This window comes from Bradysia coprophila (genome assembly GCF_014529535.1).
Source record: "Bradysia coprophila strain Holo2 chromosome IV unlocalized genomic scaffold, BU_Bcop_v1 contig_5, whole genome shotgun sequence".
Taxonomy (NCBI): domain Eukaryota; kingdom Metazoa; phylum Arthropoda; class Insecta; order Diptera; family Sciaridae; genus Bradysia; species Bradysia coprophila.
Genome location: NW_023503374.1, coordinates 2,384,179 through 2,404,872, shown reverse-complemented (window position 1 = coordinate 2,404,872; position 20,694 = coordinate 2,384,179). Strand labels below are relative to the sequence as shown.

General features: G+C 40.4%; 1 protein-coding gene across 2 annotated transcripts; it reads right to left on the bottom strand.

Annotated features, from left to right (window-relative positions):
• Nucleotides 1-1,455: 1,455 nt before the first annotated feature.
• Nucleotides 1,456-6,941, bottom strand: LOC119071542. 2 transcript variants are annotated; one of them, XM_037176437.1, is made up of 4 exons: nucleotides 6,792-6,941; nucleotides 6,501-6,696; nucleotides 4,239-6,439; nucleotides 1,456-4,173 (listed from the first exon to the last, which is right to left on the bottom strand). In XM_037176437.1, the coding sequence occupies exons 2-4, from the start codon at nucleotides 6,685-6,687 to the stop codon at nucleotides 1,537-1,539; spliced, it is 5,025 nt and encodes a 1,674-aa protein (XP_037032332.1). In that variant the 5' UTR covers nucleotides 6,688-6,696; nucleotides 6,792-6,941; the 3' UTR covers nucleotides 1,456-1,536. The 2 variants fall into 2 exon arrangements, with proteins under 2 accessions (XP_037032332.1, XP_037032333.1); XM_037176438.1 differs by having other exon boundaries at nucleotides 6,836-6,928.
• Between the last annotated feature and the right edge of the window lie 13,753 nt (nucleotides 6,942-20,694).

Here is a 20,694-nt window from a genome sequence, read left to right as displayed (position 1 = left end):
ATAAAAAGAAACTAAGCGAAGCTTTTTGAAAAAAAATGTGCGAAATTGGCACACTTGTTCCACAATTTTCACATAAAAGTTCATAATTTCCACACACAAAATTCATTTCGATTCATAGTTTCGGTTTCTGTTACCATAGTGCGAGAAGTGATTTAATGTTTTTCTCCGAGAAACGAGTTCCTCAATTCACCATGGCGTAACCATTTTCGAAAGCATAAGCAAAGTGACAGTTCAAGTTCTATTTTCTTCACCACAGGAGAGAAAGAGCTGTCTCACTAGAAATGTTAATTTCCAACTCTTTTCCCAAGTTAAACACAACGTTTTTCACAGCAAAAGCCTCGAAAGTAGTGGAGGTGATAAAACAATTATTGACACTCCTGCGTTGTGGAAATACCATTGAATACAAAAAAGAGTTGAAAATATTACCTCTAGCAGGTAACTTTGCCTCCAGGTAATCTAGATTTTTTTTTCAGAATTCTTCTTAATTTCTAATCATTCTAATTCTTTGAAATTATAAATATTGAAAAGAGAGATTAGTCTTCTTTGAAACTAAAACAGCTGCCATAGCTGTAACGTCTCATACAAAAAATACAGCTGTAGTTACCGGGTAAGAATTTTAACTCTTTTTTGCCAGTGGATGTTTTCATTTTGTGGAGAAAAACTTTTAATCACACCTTGCACACGCATATGAGAATCGTTGTGTTCATCTTTGTGAGAAATAGTTATTAAGAAATTATAACTCTAGCGAAATTGTAAATTCCTGCTTTCTCCGCTCGGTAAACAAATAACTATTTGCTCCTATAAATTGATTTTTTTCTGCTACAACTTAGCCAGACAATGAGGTGTTTCTAGAGTTGCTAGAATTGATTTTTACTTCTAAAAAAATGCATCAGTCTTGTGTTGTGTGAGTACTGAGATTAATCGAAGGAAGAAAATCTGGATTCAGAGCCTACATCAGAGTCGGAACAGGCTGACTACAAACTGAGGTCTTGAATCGAACATTTCTCCATGCTACATCATTCCGTTGGGACTTTCTATTAGTCGAAACGATCAGTGGACAAATCTCAACCAATCCGAATCATGAAGTGGAAAATTTGCTTTCATACAGTGAACGACATCTCAAATGTCTCACTGTCAATTTTTTCTGAGAATTTTATTGTGTCATTGTAAATTCACAATGACATTCTCTGAAAAAAATGACAGTGAGACATTTGAGATGTCGTTCACTGTAACTAACTTAAAATCATATTCACTTCAATATTTTTAGACCCGTACGAAGTATGTACGAGGGTGCTTTGACTTTACATTTGCTGCACTTCCAAGTCCAATTAGAGTCACTGGGTAAGGGGGAAACCATTTGCGGTTGCTTAGAGATGTCAATTTACCGATGCCTCTCCGTCTTTGAACACTCTAGCTTGAGTATATAACGCATCCGATTTTGATAAATTTCTTCCTCACAAAATAGGTCGAACGGCTCCAGAGATAAAGGAAAACTCTGTCGCACTCTCTTCCTTCATTTGTTTTTTTTTTTTTTTTTCATTTATTTATTTCGTCAATATCTCCCTTACTAACAGTTTGAAAATCGTCTACCAATACCTCATCGGCTGCGTAATATTTTTCTAGACCGAAACAAGCATCCATGTTCGGGTTCAGATATTGTCCACGTCCGATCAATTCCAAATCAATACTGTGGCAGAAGTCAGAATCGAAATTCATAAATTGTTCCGGGTGTCGAGCGCTCAACGAAATTGTCAGTAAAGCATAAGGACTCAATACAAAGTTTCCGCTTTTCATTTTCTGATAAACATTATTGCTACGTATCGACAGTCCATTTGCATACTGTGCGAAACTGTACTCAATGCGCTGTGCTGGACTTGAAATTAAATAGAATTTATCGTCACACCGGTAGTACGAGTTTCCATGATGAATGATGGTGACGTCAAAATTCTCCAAAAATTTGTCCAATTCCGATTGGTTGGTCCGATTCGAGCATTTCAAATGGATTTGCAGATATTGAAATTTTACGGCATTCAATTTTGGTCCTTTGGCTATGTCCACCTTTACGGTAACATTTCGCCCGGACAACAGCTCTGCCATCATTACGCTGTGCTCATCGCCGTGCCAAACATAGAACGGATACGATGAATTGAAATCACTGGAAAAGTCTGCGGTGTGAATTAAATTGTCATTGGGATTGATCGATGCGCTGTAATATTCCTTCAGGGTCAATTTTAAGTTCACCAATTCGTCGGTGGCCGTTGTGACGAGTGTTCGCAAACTTGTTTCCGTATCCAGTTGCGGTGGTAGATTGAAGCGGCGCAAATAGAAATCGGCGAATGGAAAAACCGTTTGCTTAAAACCATTCAGCGCATTGTCGAAAATTGTCAGCAGGACGTTCGATTGGATTATTACATTCAAACGGTTAAAATTATCCGATTCCGGGCTAGATGAGTTCATGTCTACGGTATAGTCAGCGGACTCAATGTTAGCGATGTAATTGCTCAATCTCACTTGGTCTTCATACACTTGCATTTGGTCGAAAATGTGACTCAGTGTAGATATGGCTCCATCCAGTTTCTCGAATATGTGCAAAAGTTCGCCATTAATTTTCCAGTCAAGACTTGTGAACTGCTGGATTTGGTAGCGAACATTTTTGAGCATGTCTTGAATACGCCATTTTAATGCGTCAAGTGATGGTCTCTGGTGATCGGTCATTTCATCCGAGAATTGGTTGAGTACCGTACGCATTTGCTTCACCATCGGAATGATGGATAATCGAAGATCGTGCTCCAATTGATTCAGGTCAAAAAGTTTGTTTCCAGACTGTCTCATTGCAGACTCGATTTCATATAACTTTTGATTGTTCGACGAATATTTACGGAACATTTCCACGTCCATATGCAGTACTGACAGTTTCCTGTACACTTTGTCCAGAGCTTTCATTGAATTGGTTTCGTTTCGGAAATGTGTCTTCATTTCAAGCGCCTTCTTCCGGACAGTATTCTCCACATCATTCCGCAACAAATCAATTTCTGTGGAACTTAAATCCACTCTTCTGGCACCCGTTAACTTGTCTCGCACAAGATTTATCGGTGCCAACAGGTCACCAAAGGAGAATGTGGACACCATCTCCAGAATCTCGTCGATAACGGTGAGAAGCGATTTCGACTTCTGGACTGGTGAGAATTGCGCCGCATCTTCGAATTGGTAACGGTTGTCGTCGAATTCATCTGTCGGTGTGAAGGATAGTTTATCGGACGGCATATGATAATGGTTCGTAAATGCATCGGCGACCCGATTTATTGTGCTCAGTGTTTTGGCAACGGCACCTCCGAACCCAGTGAACAGTCCGGCAATGTCAGCCACTACCTTCACAAAACTCAACACTTTCCGTGGAATTATGAAATCGTTCAATTTTCTCCGCATTCTATCGTAGCGATTATTGTCGACAGCAGTGGAACTCTTCGCTTTAATTACATCCGTCAGTAAATGCTCAATCGCTGCGTCCATTTGTACGGTGAGCTGGTCAACAGCTGGCACAATATTGCTCGTAATGATGTTGTGATTGTCACTGATTTTCGCATCCAAATTCCGTCGATATTCATTTTTGAACCGGTTCAGGGCGACCCGTTTGCCACTCTTTTCAACCAAGCGAATATGCTCGATGGCCACATCCAAATACGATTCAATGTCAATGATGAGATTTTGATCGGTTCCACTGCGCAATTTGCATATTTTACTCAATCCGGCCGTGTACAAATTGGCCAAAATATTCCGATCGTTGACCCGTACCTTGTTCGAAGCATTCGACACATATTCCAGAATTCGTTCGTTGATCGATTGATGAAAGTACACCAGACTGTCGTCGATTTGCCGTCGATGAAATTGCTTTTTAATTTGATAGAAATCGTCGATAAACGATGCCGTGTTGTAGGCAGCACGAATGTTCGGATTCTGTTCCATTGATCGAAGGAAATTGGTCACAAATCTTGAGGTCACTGGCATTCGATGCAAATTTTCTCGTACAAACGATTTGTATTGGTTAACGGAAAAAGCGAAATTCGGACGTTCATTGGCCCGTGGTTTCGAAATTCCACGCACGTTAACTAGCGATGAGTTTCGACATCTTTGGAGGCATTCAGGGTCACTGAATTTTTGTGTGTCCCAAGAAATCTGAAACAGAATACGAGTAAGGAAATGCATTTTGATGAATCTAAAACCATTCCGGTATTGCGTACCGTAGTGTGACAAAGCAACCAAAACAAGCAAGAAGTGGACTTCGTTTTGTAGAACATCACTTTGTCAAATACTTTTCCGCATTTTCCCGCCATTCCATAAGCGCCATCATGTCCATCTCTGGTTAAAGTTTTTATTTCCACCATGCCATTTAATTCGATTGAGCCACCATAACCACCGAATCCACCGGAGCCACCGATGCCATTGATAGACGGACAATGAACGTTACTTTGAAACGTCGTGTGCTCCCATTCTTTTTTGTTGAAGTACAAGAATCCAGCGTCACTTTCTTTTGTTCGTTCGACGATTTTAGCATACTGTGACAGTTTCTGTTCATCGCCGCCTTTGGGCGAAATTTCTACGCCATCGATAGCTGTGGAACCGTTTTCTCCGAGACCTCCGTTACCACCAACAGCCGAAATATACAAATTTTCAACGTTTACAATTTTGTCAGCATATCCGAAGAAGTGATTAGCATTTTCACCGATTGTTCCAGGATGGCCGTCAACGAATTTCGTTTGTAAGTCGATAGACTTGTCGACACCATCCGTCCCATTGACACCATCAAGACTGACGTGCACGTGCGCCCGAACCACACACCATTTGGGAGCGATAACCACTAGATGAACGTTTCGCTTGAAATCAGAATCAAAAAAAACCGTTGACAGACCGAAGACTTCAATTGACTGCACCGATTGCTTACAGCAGGCTTCAAATTTGTCCAGATCGCTGATCTTAACGAAGTTTCCTTTCACCGACATCTTGTCACTGTTACAACTACACGTGGGCCTGGATTTTATCGTTTCGTTTAGGATGCTGTTCAACAGATCAATTTTCGATTTTGAAGATTCGGTGTCTCTGACCGTATCGAGAGTCATAACCTTTTTTAAGAAATTCGCAAAGTTTGTTGCAGTTATTGAAATTCCACTTGCTGCTGATACATTGTTGTTGTCACTACCCAGTCCCCAGCGTTCAATGTCGCCAACGTCATACATCGACACATTGCTTTGTATATCGTATTCGGACAAGCGATCCAAAAGCGTACCGGCGAATGTGTACCAATTTCGCTCTTTAACTAAATAATCGATGCAGCTTCGCAGTGCCGCTGTCCAGTCGGATGTTCGCATGGTGATGGGTTGGTCGTGCACCGTCCCAAGGAATTGTATGTAGTCCATGTGATTATGAAAGTCAACCAAAATAGTTTGTGAATTCGGGATGTTTAGTGGCTTGATTGACGCAAGAGCTTCGGACATCGTTGAGTTGCTGTTACTATCCGATATTTTCGATAGAATCGTTATGACGCCATCCAATTCATTCTGTAAATTGTCGATGTCGTTGACATTCACGTATTTGTTTGAGTAGTGGTCCATCACATTCCGGTTGATTTTTTCGAACAAATCGGCAATTCTACGATTTATCTCCTCGGCAATTGAATTGATTTTTAATTTACTGCGATCCGACAGTGTGTACCCAAAGTCGTCAGCAATCATTTCGGCAAAATTGATTTTATTGTGAATCGAATTTTGCAATTCCTCCCGATTTTTCATCACTTCCGGTAGTCGATGCAACGGTCCAGCATTGTTCGGTCGTTTAAACAAAACGATTATGTCGTTGGTCAGAAAGATGTCGATTAAATCCAGTCTGTTCAAAATGACACCATTCGATTTCGAATCGATCCGTTCCGTTTCGTCAACGAGAAATTGTCGGTACTCCTTGAGAAAGCCCCTGATTTTGTGAATCAATTTCGCGTCGCCACCAACTTGTCCGGCGTGAACCGGAACTTTCGATGCGACCAGAATGATTCCCATTTTGTATTGACGGACATTTCGTAAAAATTCGGTTGCGTATTGAACGAATTCGGTAAAATCCTTTCTCGAACTGATCCCGCGCAACATGGAATTGAAATTCACCACAAATACGATTTTCAAACGATCCGCTTTGTTGATCACCCTCTTGGTAAAATAGGTAGTTGCAATTTCGATGCCTGTCGTGCGAGTGTCACTGAATCCCGGGCAATCGTAGAACGGAACATTGTTTTCATCGACGACCAAATCCGGATAAATGGTTTTCGATTGGAATGTAACATTACCAATCTTGTCCTCATGCAAATGTTCAATGATGAAATCGTCGGAATCTTCGTCACTTGGAATCGATCGCAGAAAACTTGGATTTCCGGCTAGGAGATGGACTAACGTTGACTTGCCTGCAAATGTTGTATTGATTCTATTTCAATCAATAGAATGAAATTTCCCGTTTCTTTATACCTGTTCCAGTAGAGCCTAACACGAAAATTATCTCCTTGTGTCCGGTAGATTTTATTTGTTCCTCTCCCTTACGCAGAAATTCCAATATTTCTTTGACTTCGTCGTTTTTGTTGTTAAGATATTCTTCTTCACATAACCCCCATTTGAGCATCAGCAACAGGTGAATGACAAGCATCACACAATTCATTTTCAGCGACTGAATTGAGAAATTTTTATTCAGTTAATTGTTGAACAACAGATCCATTCGATGAGCTATGAGCAAATTAATGTAATAATCCACTCACTACTCACCAATGATAAGTCACCAGACAAAAAAAAATATTTTGAAGCCTTACTCCTCACCGCAGGATTCTTTCTAATAATTTAATTTTTGGTCACAGCCGAATCTGATCAATTTGAATGATGGTGGAGTGACGTAGGACGGTTTGCGATTGAGAAACGGTAACGATGTAGGGTTAGAGGTGTGTGTGTCACCGACGACAGCAGCCGCCACTGAAGAAAATTGATTGGTGTCACCGCTGCCGACAGATTATCAAGCCTTAAACAAATCTTTTAAAACGACTTTGTGATAATTGGGCGATGCTTTTGCTGCTACTCTCGCCTGTTTCACTTATTCCGGACCTTAAATTCAAAGAATCTACTTTTTTACGTTACTTGACATTTGTACTCTAAAGCATAGTATATATTCAGCGTGTACACAGATAAAAATATGGACCTAGATCTAATTCATTTTGTGATTACTCTAAGGATTAAAATGAGATTTTCATTTCAACGCATAGTAAACAAGCGTCAAAAGTCAGGGCCTAAAAGATTAAAATTTAATTCCTCTAGGGATTACTCATTTGGGGATAAGTTCAAGTAAATTTTAATTCTAAAAAAGATTCGTAGAGTAATTATATCGAATAGTGTATTACTATACAAAGGGAAGGAATCGTGATACGAAATATCAAATTATTTCCCGAGTGTAGTATAACGTAAAAGGAAATGTTACTTGTAGTGCAATAAAAAGGTAGTATTCCAACCCATCCTACTTTTACTTCAGAAAAAATAAAAACAATTTTTTCGGATATGGTCTCAACATAGTTTTTAAGGTTCTATATGTCTGATATGAGAATCTATAGAATGAGGATTGTTTATATTAAACAGATTTTTTTTTATTTACCTCACGATATTTGAACCCTGGACCTCATGCACTCCAGTCAACGATGTTACCACTGCTACAATTAGTTCTTAATCCCAATGCAACGTGACTTATTTTGGAACACCTCACTTATATCAAAAATAACCCAAATCCATCGAAAAATCCGATGGAAGTTAGGAAGTGCAAGAGAAATCATTTCTCATCCCAAAATATAGGAACCTTGAAACACATCACTCATGTCGAAAATAACCCAAATTCATCAAAACACTTTTTTCGACATTTAACAATCACTATTAATAATTACTAGCTGAAAAAAAATTCTTCCGACACCCACATTAGAGATGTGCGGGCCGAGGTTTTTTTGAAGCCCGTCCGGCCCGAAACCCGGCCCGAAATTCACTTTTAAAGCCCGATCCAAACTGGCCCGACCAATTTGTGGCCCAACCCGATCCGAGCCCGGCCGGATCGGACCGGGCTTTTTCCGGGCCGTCCGAAAAAGCCCGAAAATTTTCAATTGTTTGAAAAAGTCCTTGAAAAAGTAGACGTATATCAAATATACCATCGTCGCACTTTCAAGTAGCATTTGGCGTTAGTCGGATATGATTTGATTACATTCTACAAATTCAAATGAGTTCAACTGACTGGTATGTACAACTGAATGTTAACGAAACGTACGAAAAATTTCAAAGAAGAAAAATTTACAATATTCGCAATGGTATAGAAAAAATAATACAAATTATGACAAATATCATACCAAACTGTACTAGTTATTCTAATAAGAACAAAGGAGTATTGTCAGTATTGTGTTATATGACTGTTCCAAGGCCACATGAAGTGGCAGATTTCATCCACAGAACATAACAACCTAATCAATTTTTAGCCCCGTACGAAGTACTGGGGGCTTATAAGATTAATATGCCGTTTGTAACACGTCGAATTGGAAGCAGACAGTAAGGGCAAAGCATTTGGTTATGTTCATAGATGACGAATCCGCAATAAAAACAAGGCATCAGAACAGTCGGAGCGTTTGCTGCGACTTAGCCCCGTACGATCCGTAATCCTATTTCGTCCGTAACCATAATACGTCCGTAGCCGTAATACGCCCGGAACCCTAATACGTCTACAACCCTCTAATGCGTCTGTTACCAAAATGCAAGTCAAGTTGGGCATGGTCAAATTTACTGAAAGTGTTCATTTTTAAAATTGCGCAGAGCGCAATTACGAAAGCCCGTACGAAGTACCTCTCAAATAAAACCAACAATTTACGACATTATTTTAGAAACCCAAAATTTTTTGCCAACTTTCCATTGGGTATTCAATTACCTCTCAAATAAAACAAAAACTAGCAAAATCGGTTGAGATTTACTCGATTTATGTGCAAAAAGCACTTAGGGCCGAGTAGCGGCCTTAGTCCAAGGGCGCAAATTTGAAACTTTTTTTGCCATCATTCTATTCGGCATTCAATTATCTCTCAAATGAAACAAAAACTAGCAAAATCGGATGAGATTTACTCGATTTATGTGCAAAAAACACTTAGGGCCGAGTAGCGGCCTTAGTCCAGGGGCCCAAATTTGAAAAATTTTTCGCCACGTTCTTTTCGGTATTCAATTACCTTCCATAAAAAACTAAATCTAGCAAAATCGGATGAGATTTACTCGATTTATGTGCAAAAAACACTTAGGGCCGAGTAGCGGCCTTAGTCCAAGGGCCCAAATTTGAAACTTTTTTGCCATCATTCTATTCGGCATTCAACTATCTCTCAAATGAAACAAAATCTAGCAAAATCGGATGAGATTTACTCGATTTATGTGCAAAAAATACTTAGGGCCGAGTAGCGGCCTTAGTCCAAGGGCCCAAATTTGAAACATTTTTTGCCATCATTCTATTCGGTATTCAATTATCTCTCAAATAAAACAAAATCTAGCAAAATCGGATGAGATTTACTCGATTTATGTGCAAAAAACACTTAGGGCCGAGTAGCGGCCTTAGTCCAAGGGCCCAAATTTGAAACTTTTTTCGCCACGTTCTTTTCGGTATTCAATTACCTTCCATAAAAAACTAAATCTGGCAAAATCGGATGAGATTTACTCGATTTATGTGGAAAAAACACTTAGGGCCGAGTAACGACCTTTGAGCCCTCCCAACAAGCTCGCGTTGCATCCTACACAAAAACAATGTTCAGCAACTTTGTTCTACTCGTCAATACCTTTCATTTGATATATCACAAGCAGCTATTACGTGCGTATTTCGGTAGATATCGTCGAAAGACTGAAAAACACCTATAGGGCCCTAGCTCTGTAAGGGCCGACCCTACCATGCCCATTTTCGAACTTGACCTTACTTTTGTCGATACCAATCGGGGAAAAAAAGAATTTTGAAAAAAGGTTGTGATTTGCTCAAGCTAGAGGGGTCACGGACGGACGGACGGACGGACGGATGGACGGACGGACGGACGGACGGACGGACGGACGGACGGACGGACGGACGGACGGACATTTTTTTTATTGCGGATTCGTCATCTATGAACATAACCAAAAGCTTTGCCCTTACTGTCTGCTTCCAATTCGACGTGTTACAAACGGCATATTAATCTTATAAGCCCCCAGTACTTCGTAAGGGGCTAAAAATGTCCGTCCGTCCGTCCGTCCGTCCGTGACCCCTCTAGCTAGAGTAAATCACAACCTTTTTTCAAAATTCTTTTTTTCCCCGATTGGTATCGACAAAAGTAAGGTCAAGTTCGAAAATGGGCATGGTAGGGTCGACCCCTCCAGAGCTAGGGCCCTATAGGTGTTTTTCAGTCTTTCGACGATATCTACCGAAATACGCACGCAATAGCTGCTTGTGATATATCAAATGAAAGGTATTGACGAGTAGAACAAAGTTGCTGAACATTGTTTTTGGGTAAGATGTAACGTGGGCTTGTTGGGAGGGCTCAAAGGTCGTTACTAGGCCCTAAGTGTTTTTTGCACATAAATCGAGTAAATCTCATCCGATTTTGCTAGATTTAGTTTTTTATGGAAGGTAATTGAATACCGAAAAGAACGTGACGAAAATTTTTTTAAATTAGGGCCCTTGGACTAAGGCCGCTACTCGGCCCTAAGTGTTTTTTGCACATAAATCGAGTAAATCTCATCCGATTTTGCTAGATTTAGTTTTTTATGGAAGGGAGTTGAATACCGAAAAGAACGTGGCGAAAAAAGTTTCAAATTTGGGCCCTTGGACTAAGGCCGCCACTCGCCCTAAGTGTTTTTTGCACATAAATCGAGTAAATCTCATCCAATTTTGCTAGTTTTTGTTTCATTTGAGAGATAATTGAATGCCGAATAGAATGATGGCAAAAAAAAGTTTCAAATTTGGGCCCTTGCACTAAGGCCGCTACTCGGCCCTAAGTGCCTTTTGCACATAAATCGAGTAAATCTCAACCGATTTTGCTAGTTTTTGTTTCATTTGAGAGGTAATTGAATACCCAATGGAAAGTTGGCAAAAAATTTTGGGTTTCTAAAATAATGTCGTAAATTGTTGGTTTTATTTGAGAGGTACTTCGTACGGGCTTTCGTAATTGCGCTATGCGCAATTTTAAAAATGAACACTTTCAGTAAATTTGACAATTCCCAACTTGACTTGCATTTTGGTAACAGACGCATTAGAGGGTTGTAGACGTATTAGGGTTCCGGGCTTATTAGGGCTACGGACGTATTATGGTTGCGGACGAAATAGGATTACGGGTTGTACGGGGCTAAGTCGCAGCAAACGCTCCGACTGTTCTGATGCCTTGTTTTATTGCGGATTCGTCATCTATGAACATAACCAAAAGCTTTGCCCTTACTGTCTGCTTCCAATTCGACGTGTTACAAACGGCATATTAATCTTATAAGCCCCCAGTACTTCGTACGGGGCTAAAAACTTGAGGTTGGATGAAATCGTCGTCGTTTTTGTAGTCAAGTTCGTGTTTGATAGTCGATGATGGTGTATGCATATGATAGGTATTTCCAAAATTTAGATTTAGATTATTTTTACATTTTAATTTTTTTTCGGGCGGCCTAATCTTTTTAGTTCAAAGCCCGTCCGGCCCGGTGCTCGGACCGGATCTAATTAGAAAAGCCCGCACGAACAGAATATTTCCATTTTCAAAGACCGTCCGGCCCGAGCCCGGTCGGGCCGGATAAAAACTCCGACAGCCCGACATTTTCGGGCGGCCAGCACATCTCTACACCCACATAAAACACGCTGTTATATGGCGTTTGTATGGAAACTTCCAGGAGCCCTAGCTCCCAAACGAGGTCCGTTCCCTCAAATTTTTTTTGTGGAATGTCTTAGAATGTTGACTAGAATCTACTCCCAAAATTTCAAGAAATTCTAAAGTAGACTTTAGAAGATAGGAAACACGGACGGACGGACGGACTAACAAAGTAACGTAGGACTTTTTCATTTCGTTTAAAGTATTGTGGCCAAATTTTAAGCTACAAGAACGTGTGATAGTCTACGACAAAACATTTTTTTAGTAATAGGTCTTGCGTCACGCGCGCCCATTATATGCATTTCAATTAATTTTTCTCACATAACTTGTTCGAACTAAATTGTTTAGTCCTATTTTTTAATCCCTGAACGAATTCAATTTTTTTAATTTTTAACGAAGATTAAAAATTTAATCCCGAAAGAATTACTTTTTGAAAGTAATCCCTTCAGACTGTGTTCCAAATAAAACAAAAATTAGGAAAAACGGATGCAATTTACTCGAGTTATATGCAAGATATACAAAAGGCCCTAGTAACAGCCTTAGTCCAAGGATCCAAATTTAAATTTTTTTCAACAGCATTGAAAAGCCTTCCAAATAAAACAAAAAATAGGAAGAATGGATGAAATTTACTCGAGTTATATGCAAAATACACATAGGGCCGAGTAGTCTTTCACTTCTAGGGCCCTTACTCACGGTCCGCTCACCCGATTTTAAAAACCTTTTTTTCCTTGATTAATATTGACAATACCTATCATTTGCCGTGTCATTTACATTTCCATCGTTTATTTTGCCATAGGTATCCCCAAAAGACCTTACAACACTTAGGCGGCCCAAACTCACGAAGGGCCGACCCGAATATGCCCATCCTCGAACTTAGCCTCACTATTTCGACTACCTTTCAGGGAAAAAAATTGAAATCGGATTCGATTTACTCAAGATATCGACGTGACAGAGGGAGAGACAAAATTGTTATTGCAGATTCGTCATCTATGAACAAACGCAAACAAGGCCCTTACCTTCTGCATCGAATTCCATCAATTACACACGGCATTGTAATCCTTTATACTTCGTACGGGGTTAAAAACTGTTATTGCAGATTCTGGTCTATGGAAACATAACATCAACAACATCAAGGAATCAATTTTAATGGAAAAATGTGTTAGGAAACTTTCGAAATTTCGAAGTTAGAAAGTCCCCAGAGCCGTACTGTGGGGAAACATTCCTTTTATCAATCAACAAGCAACCTTAAAACATCCAAAAGAACTGATATATCGGTAAAACTAAAACCTTAAAGGGTAAAGGTGACGCAAGAAAGTCAAAACACTTTCTGAATTTACAGTTTCATTCAATTTCAATTTATCGTTTACCAAAGAAACATGTCCTTTACATCGAATTGTTCATCATTTTCATCATCTTCATCAACTTACGTCTTCGGTAGGGCGACGGTTCACCTGCTCGCCGATGAGAGTATCCCTTATGTTGCGTCAGCTGAGAATTATCAACGAATGTGGAGGGGCATTGATCGCATGCAAATGGTTTGTAGCCCGTGTGCGTCCGCAAATGGAATTTGATGTAACTTTTCTCGATGAACGTTTTGCCACAGATGTCACAGCCGTAATTTTTCTCGCCGGTATGGCTCAACTTATGTCGCTTTATGCTACTCGGATGTTTGAACTTCCTTCCACAGACATCGCATTCGAAATTTCGGTCATCCGTATGAGTTCGCTTGTGTTTGTCGAGGGTGTTCTTCTTGGAAAATGCCATTCCACAGGTCTCACAAGTGTAGGGACGTTCACCAGTGTGAGTCAACTGGTGTGACTTTAAGTTGCCCAGTTGGGTGAAGCTCTTGTCGCACTCCGTGCAAGAGTAAGGCGTCGCTCCCGAATGAATGCGTTTGTGAATTTGGAGATGCTGCTTTCCGGCGAATATTTTCCCACATTCTTCGCAGATGAACGTTTTCTTTTCTCGTTCGATGTTATCGAATTTGTGCGATCGTTGATGGTTCTTTAGAGCACCGACCAGGGCGAACGTTCTCTCACATTTGCCGCAAGCAAAAGGCAGTTTAGTTGATTGTTCACGTGAACTTTTCTTAGCGGCTGGTTTCTTCACTGGCTTTTCCTTTACGTTCACATATTCATCGTCCGGTGTCGTTCGTTCAGATTTCCAGATGTCGATGTAGGGCTCGCTGGACAGTGGTTCTTCTTTGATTTGATCCAAATTCGTTGAGATTCCATCGATGGGTTCAATGGGTTGAGGTTGTAGTGCATCAACGCTAGGATCTGCCACAAATTTATCTTCAAATCCAATGGACTCGTCGTCATTAGACTGGACCATGAAATCGTCCTCTGAATCGCTTGGTTCACTCCTCTGTGACGCTGGAGAACTTATTCCGATTTCTCTTGTTTCTTCTGGTTGTCGATTCCCATATCCAGATTCTGTTGTGAAGGCTCTCTCCTTTGATTCGTTCAAGATTCCGCTTTGTGGCAAAATCGATTTGGTTGTCGGGCTCATTGAAACATTGATTTCCAATTCTTCGGATGGTTTCGGAGCCAGGTCGTTCTGCAAAATTTTGTCGTTATGGCTACTTGGTTCTGATACTGGGGCAGACTGTCTGTGGTGTATTGGCTTATGTTGTTTCGGCAACGTTGTTGATAGACCATGTTGCTTCATCCTGTGCGTTTTCAGTGTGAATTTCTGAGTGAACCGTAACCCACATTCCTCACACTCGAATGGTCTGACGTCGCTGTGTATTACTTTGTGTATATTCAACGTTCCCTTCTGTGTGAACCGCTTGCCACAAACTTCGCAACCAAATGGCCGAACTGTCGAATGATTTCGTTTGTGCGCGTTGAGACTCGTCTTGTGATAGAATCCCTTGCCACATTCCGCACAGGTGTATGGCTTACCATCGGCTGTGTGTGTTTTCTTGTGCGACCTCAGAAGTATCCTTTCGTAGAATCTCATTCCGCAGTCGTCGCATTCGTACGGCTTTTCGCCAGTATGTTCCAGCTCATGTCTGGTCAGACTCTGCTTTCGGGCGAATCCTTGGCCACATTCCTTGCATACAAACGGACGTTCGCCACTGTGTTTCGACCGTTGATGTATTTGCATGTGGAATTTTGATAGAAATCCCTGACCACACTCCTCACAAAAGAACTTTCGTTCGCCAGTGTGCGACATTTGGTGTGACTTCAATGTTGAACTCTGGCTGAAGGCTGCTCCACAGTTCGCCTCGGGGCAAATGAAAGGCCGTAGACCGGAATGCAACAATTTGTGACGGTTGAGACCAGATGCTCCCGTAAATTCCTTCCCACATTCATCACAGATGTACGACTTTTTAACGGGTGTCGATGGCTTCCGGCGCTGCTTAGGTTTTTTGTGGGCCGATTCATTTGCGACTTTCTCGGCAGCAGATTTCTGCTTCCGTTGGGAAATCTTTTGACGTGATTTCTTGACGCCTTTCTTAACGTCGCTCTTTTGTATCGGATCGATTTCGTTTTCAATTTCTTCCAAATCATCGTTGAACTTAATGAACACACTCGTCGATTCGTCTTGTTCAATGATTGTCAGTGGTTCGGCAATTCCCTGTTCTAATTTGATGGAGAAATCCTCATCAAAACTGTCATCCATCGGTTCAGTTTTAAGCCACACTCCTTCCATGTCTCTTTTGATCAATTCAGCTGGAAGGAAAGAACGATTTGCGGTGAAAAATTGGAAAATATTTATTGGTCGATTAGAGTTAAGAGATTAGAGAAGAGAGTGTCATTTGAAGCGGTATCGAAAGCAATTGGTGTCTAAGCTATGAAGCTATGACTGGTTAAGCAGGAAATACTGCACAAACTTGTTTTTGTTATTGATGCGAGCCCAACAATCGCGTTAGCTGAATCAAACAGACGTCTTTGCGGAGAATGAAATGGTTGCACTACATCAAGTCTGTGAAATCTGTTACCTGTCAATTTATATGGTGGAGTTCCCGTTCACACAACGTTAACAACGGATTAATAATAATAATTCGCTTTATCTAGCTGTAGCGATCCAACTTCCAGAGAGCGTATACGAGAAATAATTGACATTTTATGCATAAACACACCAGAAACGTCAGAATGAAGATAAATGTCAAAACTAAGTGCTGACATAAAAACTGTAGAAAAATCAGTGATGACAACACAATTAGCCCTTCAAGCCAGATGGATTTGCTCTAGCTCGAATTTCCTATTTCTTCCAGGCAGGAACACAAAGTTTCTCATGCGGGTGATTATAGTTATTTACCGAGGGAAGAAAATAGGAAATTATAACAAAAGCGAAGTTTTGCGACCGGAGCGAAGCTAGAAGAGCGAATCGCTCGAGTTAGAATTTCTATTTTCTTCCAGAGATGAACACGTTCGTTTTCGTGGTGACGGGTATTATCACCCGGGGAATTATCCCCCAGACTGAAAAAAGTGAAATTAAATTGGAATTATCAACCGGGGAATTCTTCTTCTCTTCTTTTTCAGCCTGTTTCTATCCACTGCTGGATGTAGGCCTCTCCAACTTCTTTCCATTTCGTACGATCCATTGCCATTTGCTGCCAGTTTGTACCTGCAATATTCTTAATTCCGTTTGTCCATCTCTCTGGTGGTCTACCTATAGCTCGTCTTTTATATGGTCGCCAGTTCATGATCTTTTTGGTCCAACGTTCGTCTGTCCTTCTTGCAATATGTCCCGCCCAGCTCCATTTCAGAGATGCTATTCTTTCCATGACATCAACGACCCTGGTTTGTTGTCGAATCCATTGATTCGTCATTCTGTCTCTGAGTGTTATTCCAAGCATACTCCGTTCCATGGCTCTTTGTGTCACTCTCAATTTTTCTTCGGATGCTTTCGTTAAAGTTAACGTTTCCGCTCCATAAGTGAGCACTGGAAGGACACAAGTGTCGAAAACTTTGCGTTTCAGACTATTATTAATTTTGCTTTTGAAAATTAGTCTGAGTTTTCCGAACGCTGCCCATGCAAGACCAATCCTACGTCTTATTTCTGCAGTTTGGTTGTCCAGACCTAACTTCAGCTTATGTCCTAGATATACGTAGCTGTCGACTCGTTCAATGACAGTGTCACCAATTTTGATTTCTCTATCGTCCCCGATGTTGGTCATGACTTTTGTTTTCGATAAGTTCATCTTGAGGCCAACTTTGTTTGCCTCTTCACTTAACTGTTGTAGCATAAGCTGAGCCTGACCTAGATTCGCTGCTATCGGTACAATGTCATCAGCGAAGCGGAGATTGCTCAGGTACTCTCCATTTATCTTTATTCCCATTTTACTCCAGTTTAACTTCCTAAAAACACTCTGCAGAATCGCCGTGAATAATTTCGGTGAAATGGTGTCACCCTGCCTTACACCTCGGCCAATTCTGAATTTCTCCGTGCTCTTATGAAGTTTTATACATGAAGTAGCATTTTTGTACACATATCGAATTGTGTTGGAGTACCTTGAGTCTACTCTACATTCGTCTAATGCGTCCAATATCGACCATGTTTCCACTGAATCGAAAGCTTTTTCGAAGTCTATGAATAGCAAGACTATGTCGATGTTGTATTCACGACACTTCTCAATAAGCGTTCTCATCACTTGCAAATGGTCGTTTGTGCTGAAACCAGATCTGAAAGCAGCTTGTTCAACAGGTTGGTAGAAGTCGAACTTGTTAGTGTTCCTCTTCGTAATGATTTTCATAAACAACTTGTAGAGTGTTGACAATAGGCTTATGGGTCGGTAATTTTCCAGCTTTGTTATGTCTCCTTTTTTATGCAGCAATGTAATTACCGCATTTTCCCAAGCTTCTGGTACTTCTTCCCATTGGAGACATTGATTAAACAAAGCCGTGATTGCCTTTAATAAGGAGTCTCCACCTAGTTTAATGGCTTCCACTGGAACACCATCTTCTCCTGGAGACTTTTTGTTTTTCATCTCGGCTACTGCGGCCTTGACTTCATCAACAGTTATGTCGGGCATATCATCCGATCCCACGTTTCTTATTATTGGTCTATCTTCGGTTTCTTCCGTTGGACTCTGTCTTGCTGAAGAAAACAAATTCTCATAAAATTCTGTTGCAATATTTAATATCGCATTTCGATCCGTTTGGATCGTTCCTGTTTTGTCTCGTAATTAACCGGGGAATTAACGCCCAGGAACTATCACCCAGATCATTAGGAATTATCACCCGGGGAATTAACACCCAGGCATTATCACCCAGGTCAATTGGAATTATCACCCGGGGAATTAACGCTCAGGCATTAACACCCAGCTATGTGAGAATGATTTCTCAGCAGTTTGTAGCTTAGAAATTATTAACCAGTGAATTGGGAATTATCACCCGGGGAATTAACGCCCAGTAATTATCACCCAGATCATTAGGAATTATCACCCGGGGAATCAACGCCCAGGCATTATCACCCAGCTATCTGAGGGGTCATGCTTAATAAGTCTAGTTAATTGTGCATCGTCTTAAAGGCATGCGCAATTAGTCAAGTTAATTGTGCATTGTCTTAAAGACATGCACAATTAGTCTAGTGAATTGTGCATCGTCTTAGAGGCATGCACAATTAGTCTAGTTAATTGTGCATCGTCTTAGAGGCATGCACAATTAGTCTAGTTAATTGTAAATTGTCTTAAAGACATGCACAATTAGTCTAGTTTAGTTTGCATAGTCTTAGAGGCATGCACAATAACTCTAGTTAATTGTGCATCGTCTTAAAGGCATGCACAAATAGTCTAGTTAATTGTGCATCGTCTTAAAGGCATGCACAATTAGTCTAGTTAATTGTGCATCGCCTAAGAGGCATTTACAATTAGTCTAGTTAATTGTGCATCGTTTTAGAGGCATGCATAATTAGTCTAGTTAGTTGTGCATCGTCTTAACTAGACTGATTGTGCATGCCTCTAAGACGATGCACAATTTACTAGACTATTTGTGCATGCATCTAAGACGATGCACAATTAACTAGACTAATTGTGCATGCCTCTTAGGCAATGCACAAATAACTAGACTAATTGTGCAATGTGCATGGCTCTTAGGCGATGCACAATTGACTAGACTAATTGTGCATGCCTTTAAGACGATGCACAATTGACTAAACCAATTGTGCATGCCTCTTAGGCGATGCACAATTAATTAGACTAATTGTGTATGCCTTTAAGACAATGCACAATTAACTAGCCTAATTGTGCATGCTTCTAAGACAATGCACAATTAACTAGACTAATTGTGCATGCCTTTATGACGATGCACAATTAACTAGACTAATTGTGCATGCCTCTAAGACGATGCACAATTAACTAGACTAATTGTGGATGCCTTTAAGACGATGGACAATTAACTAGACTTATTAAGCATGACTCCTCAGATAGCTGGGTGATAATATCTGGGCGTTAATTCCCCAGGTGATAATTCCTAATGATCTGGGTGCTAATTCCTGGGCGTTAATTCCCCGGGTGATAATTCCCAATTCACTGGTTAATAATTTCTAAGCTACAAACTGCTGAGAAATCATTCTCACATAGCTGGGTGTTAATGCCTGGGCGTTAATTCCCCGTGTGATAATTCCAATTGATCTGGGTGATAATGCCTGGGCGTTAATTCCCCGGGTGATAATTCCAATTGATCTGGGGGATAATGCCTGGGCGTTAATTCCCCGGGTGATAATTCCAGTCTGGGGGATAATTCCCCGGGTGATAATACATGTCGCCGTTTTCGTATGTGCGAGCGGTGATTTACCGTTCGACTCCACGAATCAAAAACATCTATTTGTTACACAATTTCTCAAAACAAAAACAAAGGTGACAGTTTGTGTGAGAGAGTTTTCATTTTGTGTATTTTGTCCTCTGTCAAAGACATTTTTTCAAATTCTTCCTATATCGATAACTTCCTAAGTGTGGTTTGTACAGCTTTGGTCGTACAGAAGCGATTATAGAGTTCGTCGAGCAGAGCAAACTCCTAGCTCACCACCCTGAAGACCTAGAGCGAGAAATTAGAAATGACAAGATATATTTACATTACTGGGTTTTTTTGAAGTAACTATATTCCTGGGGTCACACGAAGAAGAATGTAGAAAAAGGTTTTCCTTCCCCACCGTTCGCACCTGTAGAATTCTGGTACTTTTGAGGAGTTTTACCTTTATTTTGTCTTCTGGACTTTTTTGACATTATTGAGGTGGTAGTAGGTTGGTTCCTACAATTTCATCTCTCCACATGGTCCACCATCTTCCCAGGTTACGATTTTTAGATATCTCAGATTTTTTGGGTTCCTTTCTGGATTTTTCAGACTATTCTGGTTTGAGGTTGTAAAAGGTTACTGAGAAATCAATTTTATGGAAACTTTTTGTTCTGAAACTTCCAGGATTTCGAAGTTAGAAAGTCGTTTGAGCAGAACTGTGGGAAAACTTTCTTTTTTCATCCACAAGTAACCCCAAAACTTCCAAAAGAACTGAACGGAATTCACATTTATCCAACCCTCGGATATCAATAAAAAGAACACTTAAAGTGTAAAGGTGAGTCACATCAGCCGAACTAAAGAACTGTAACAAAGAAAAATTTTCGATAAAAAAATGGTGATGTTCCTCAACATCTGCCACTTGTGCCGCAATTTTTTTAATCCTAGCGATATCAGTTATTTTGTAGTGGTAAATACACAAGAACATGCGACACCTATTTTTCTTACTCATTTCTTATAATATAACTACTGGTTTCATTGTTAAGTAAGCCAAAACACCTTCTCAAATTACAGTTTCAATTTATCGTTTACAAGAAAACATTTCCTTTACATTATTTTCATCGTCTTCTTCAG

Bases quoted from the DNA above. Each gene is read 5' to 3' on its own strand.
- LOC119071542 (XM_037176437.1), bottom strand. From the start codon at position 6,687: ATGAATTGTGTGATGCTTGTCATTCACCTGTTGCTGATGCTCAAATGG. The intron at 6,440-6,500 runs GTATAAAGAAAC...CAACATTTGCAG, and splicing joins GTTAGGCTCTACTGGAACAG to GCAAGTCAACGTTAGTCCAT. The intron at 4,174-4,238 runs GTACGCAATACC...ATTCTGTTTCAG, and splicing joins GGTTGCTTTGTCACACTACG to ATTTCTTGGGACACACAAAA.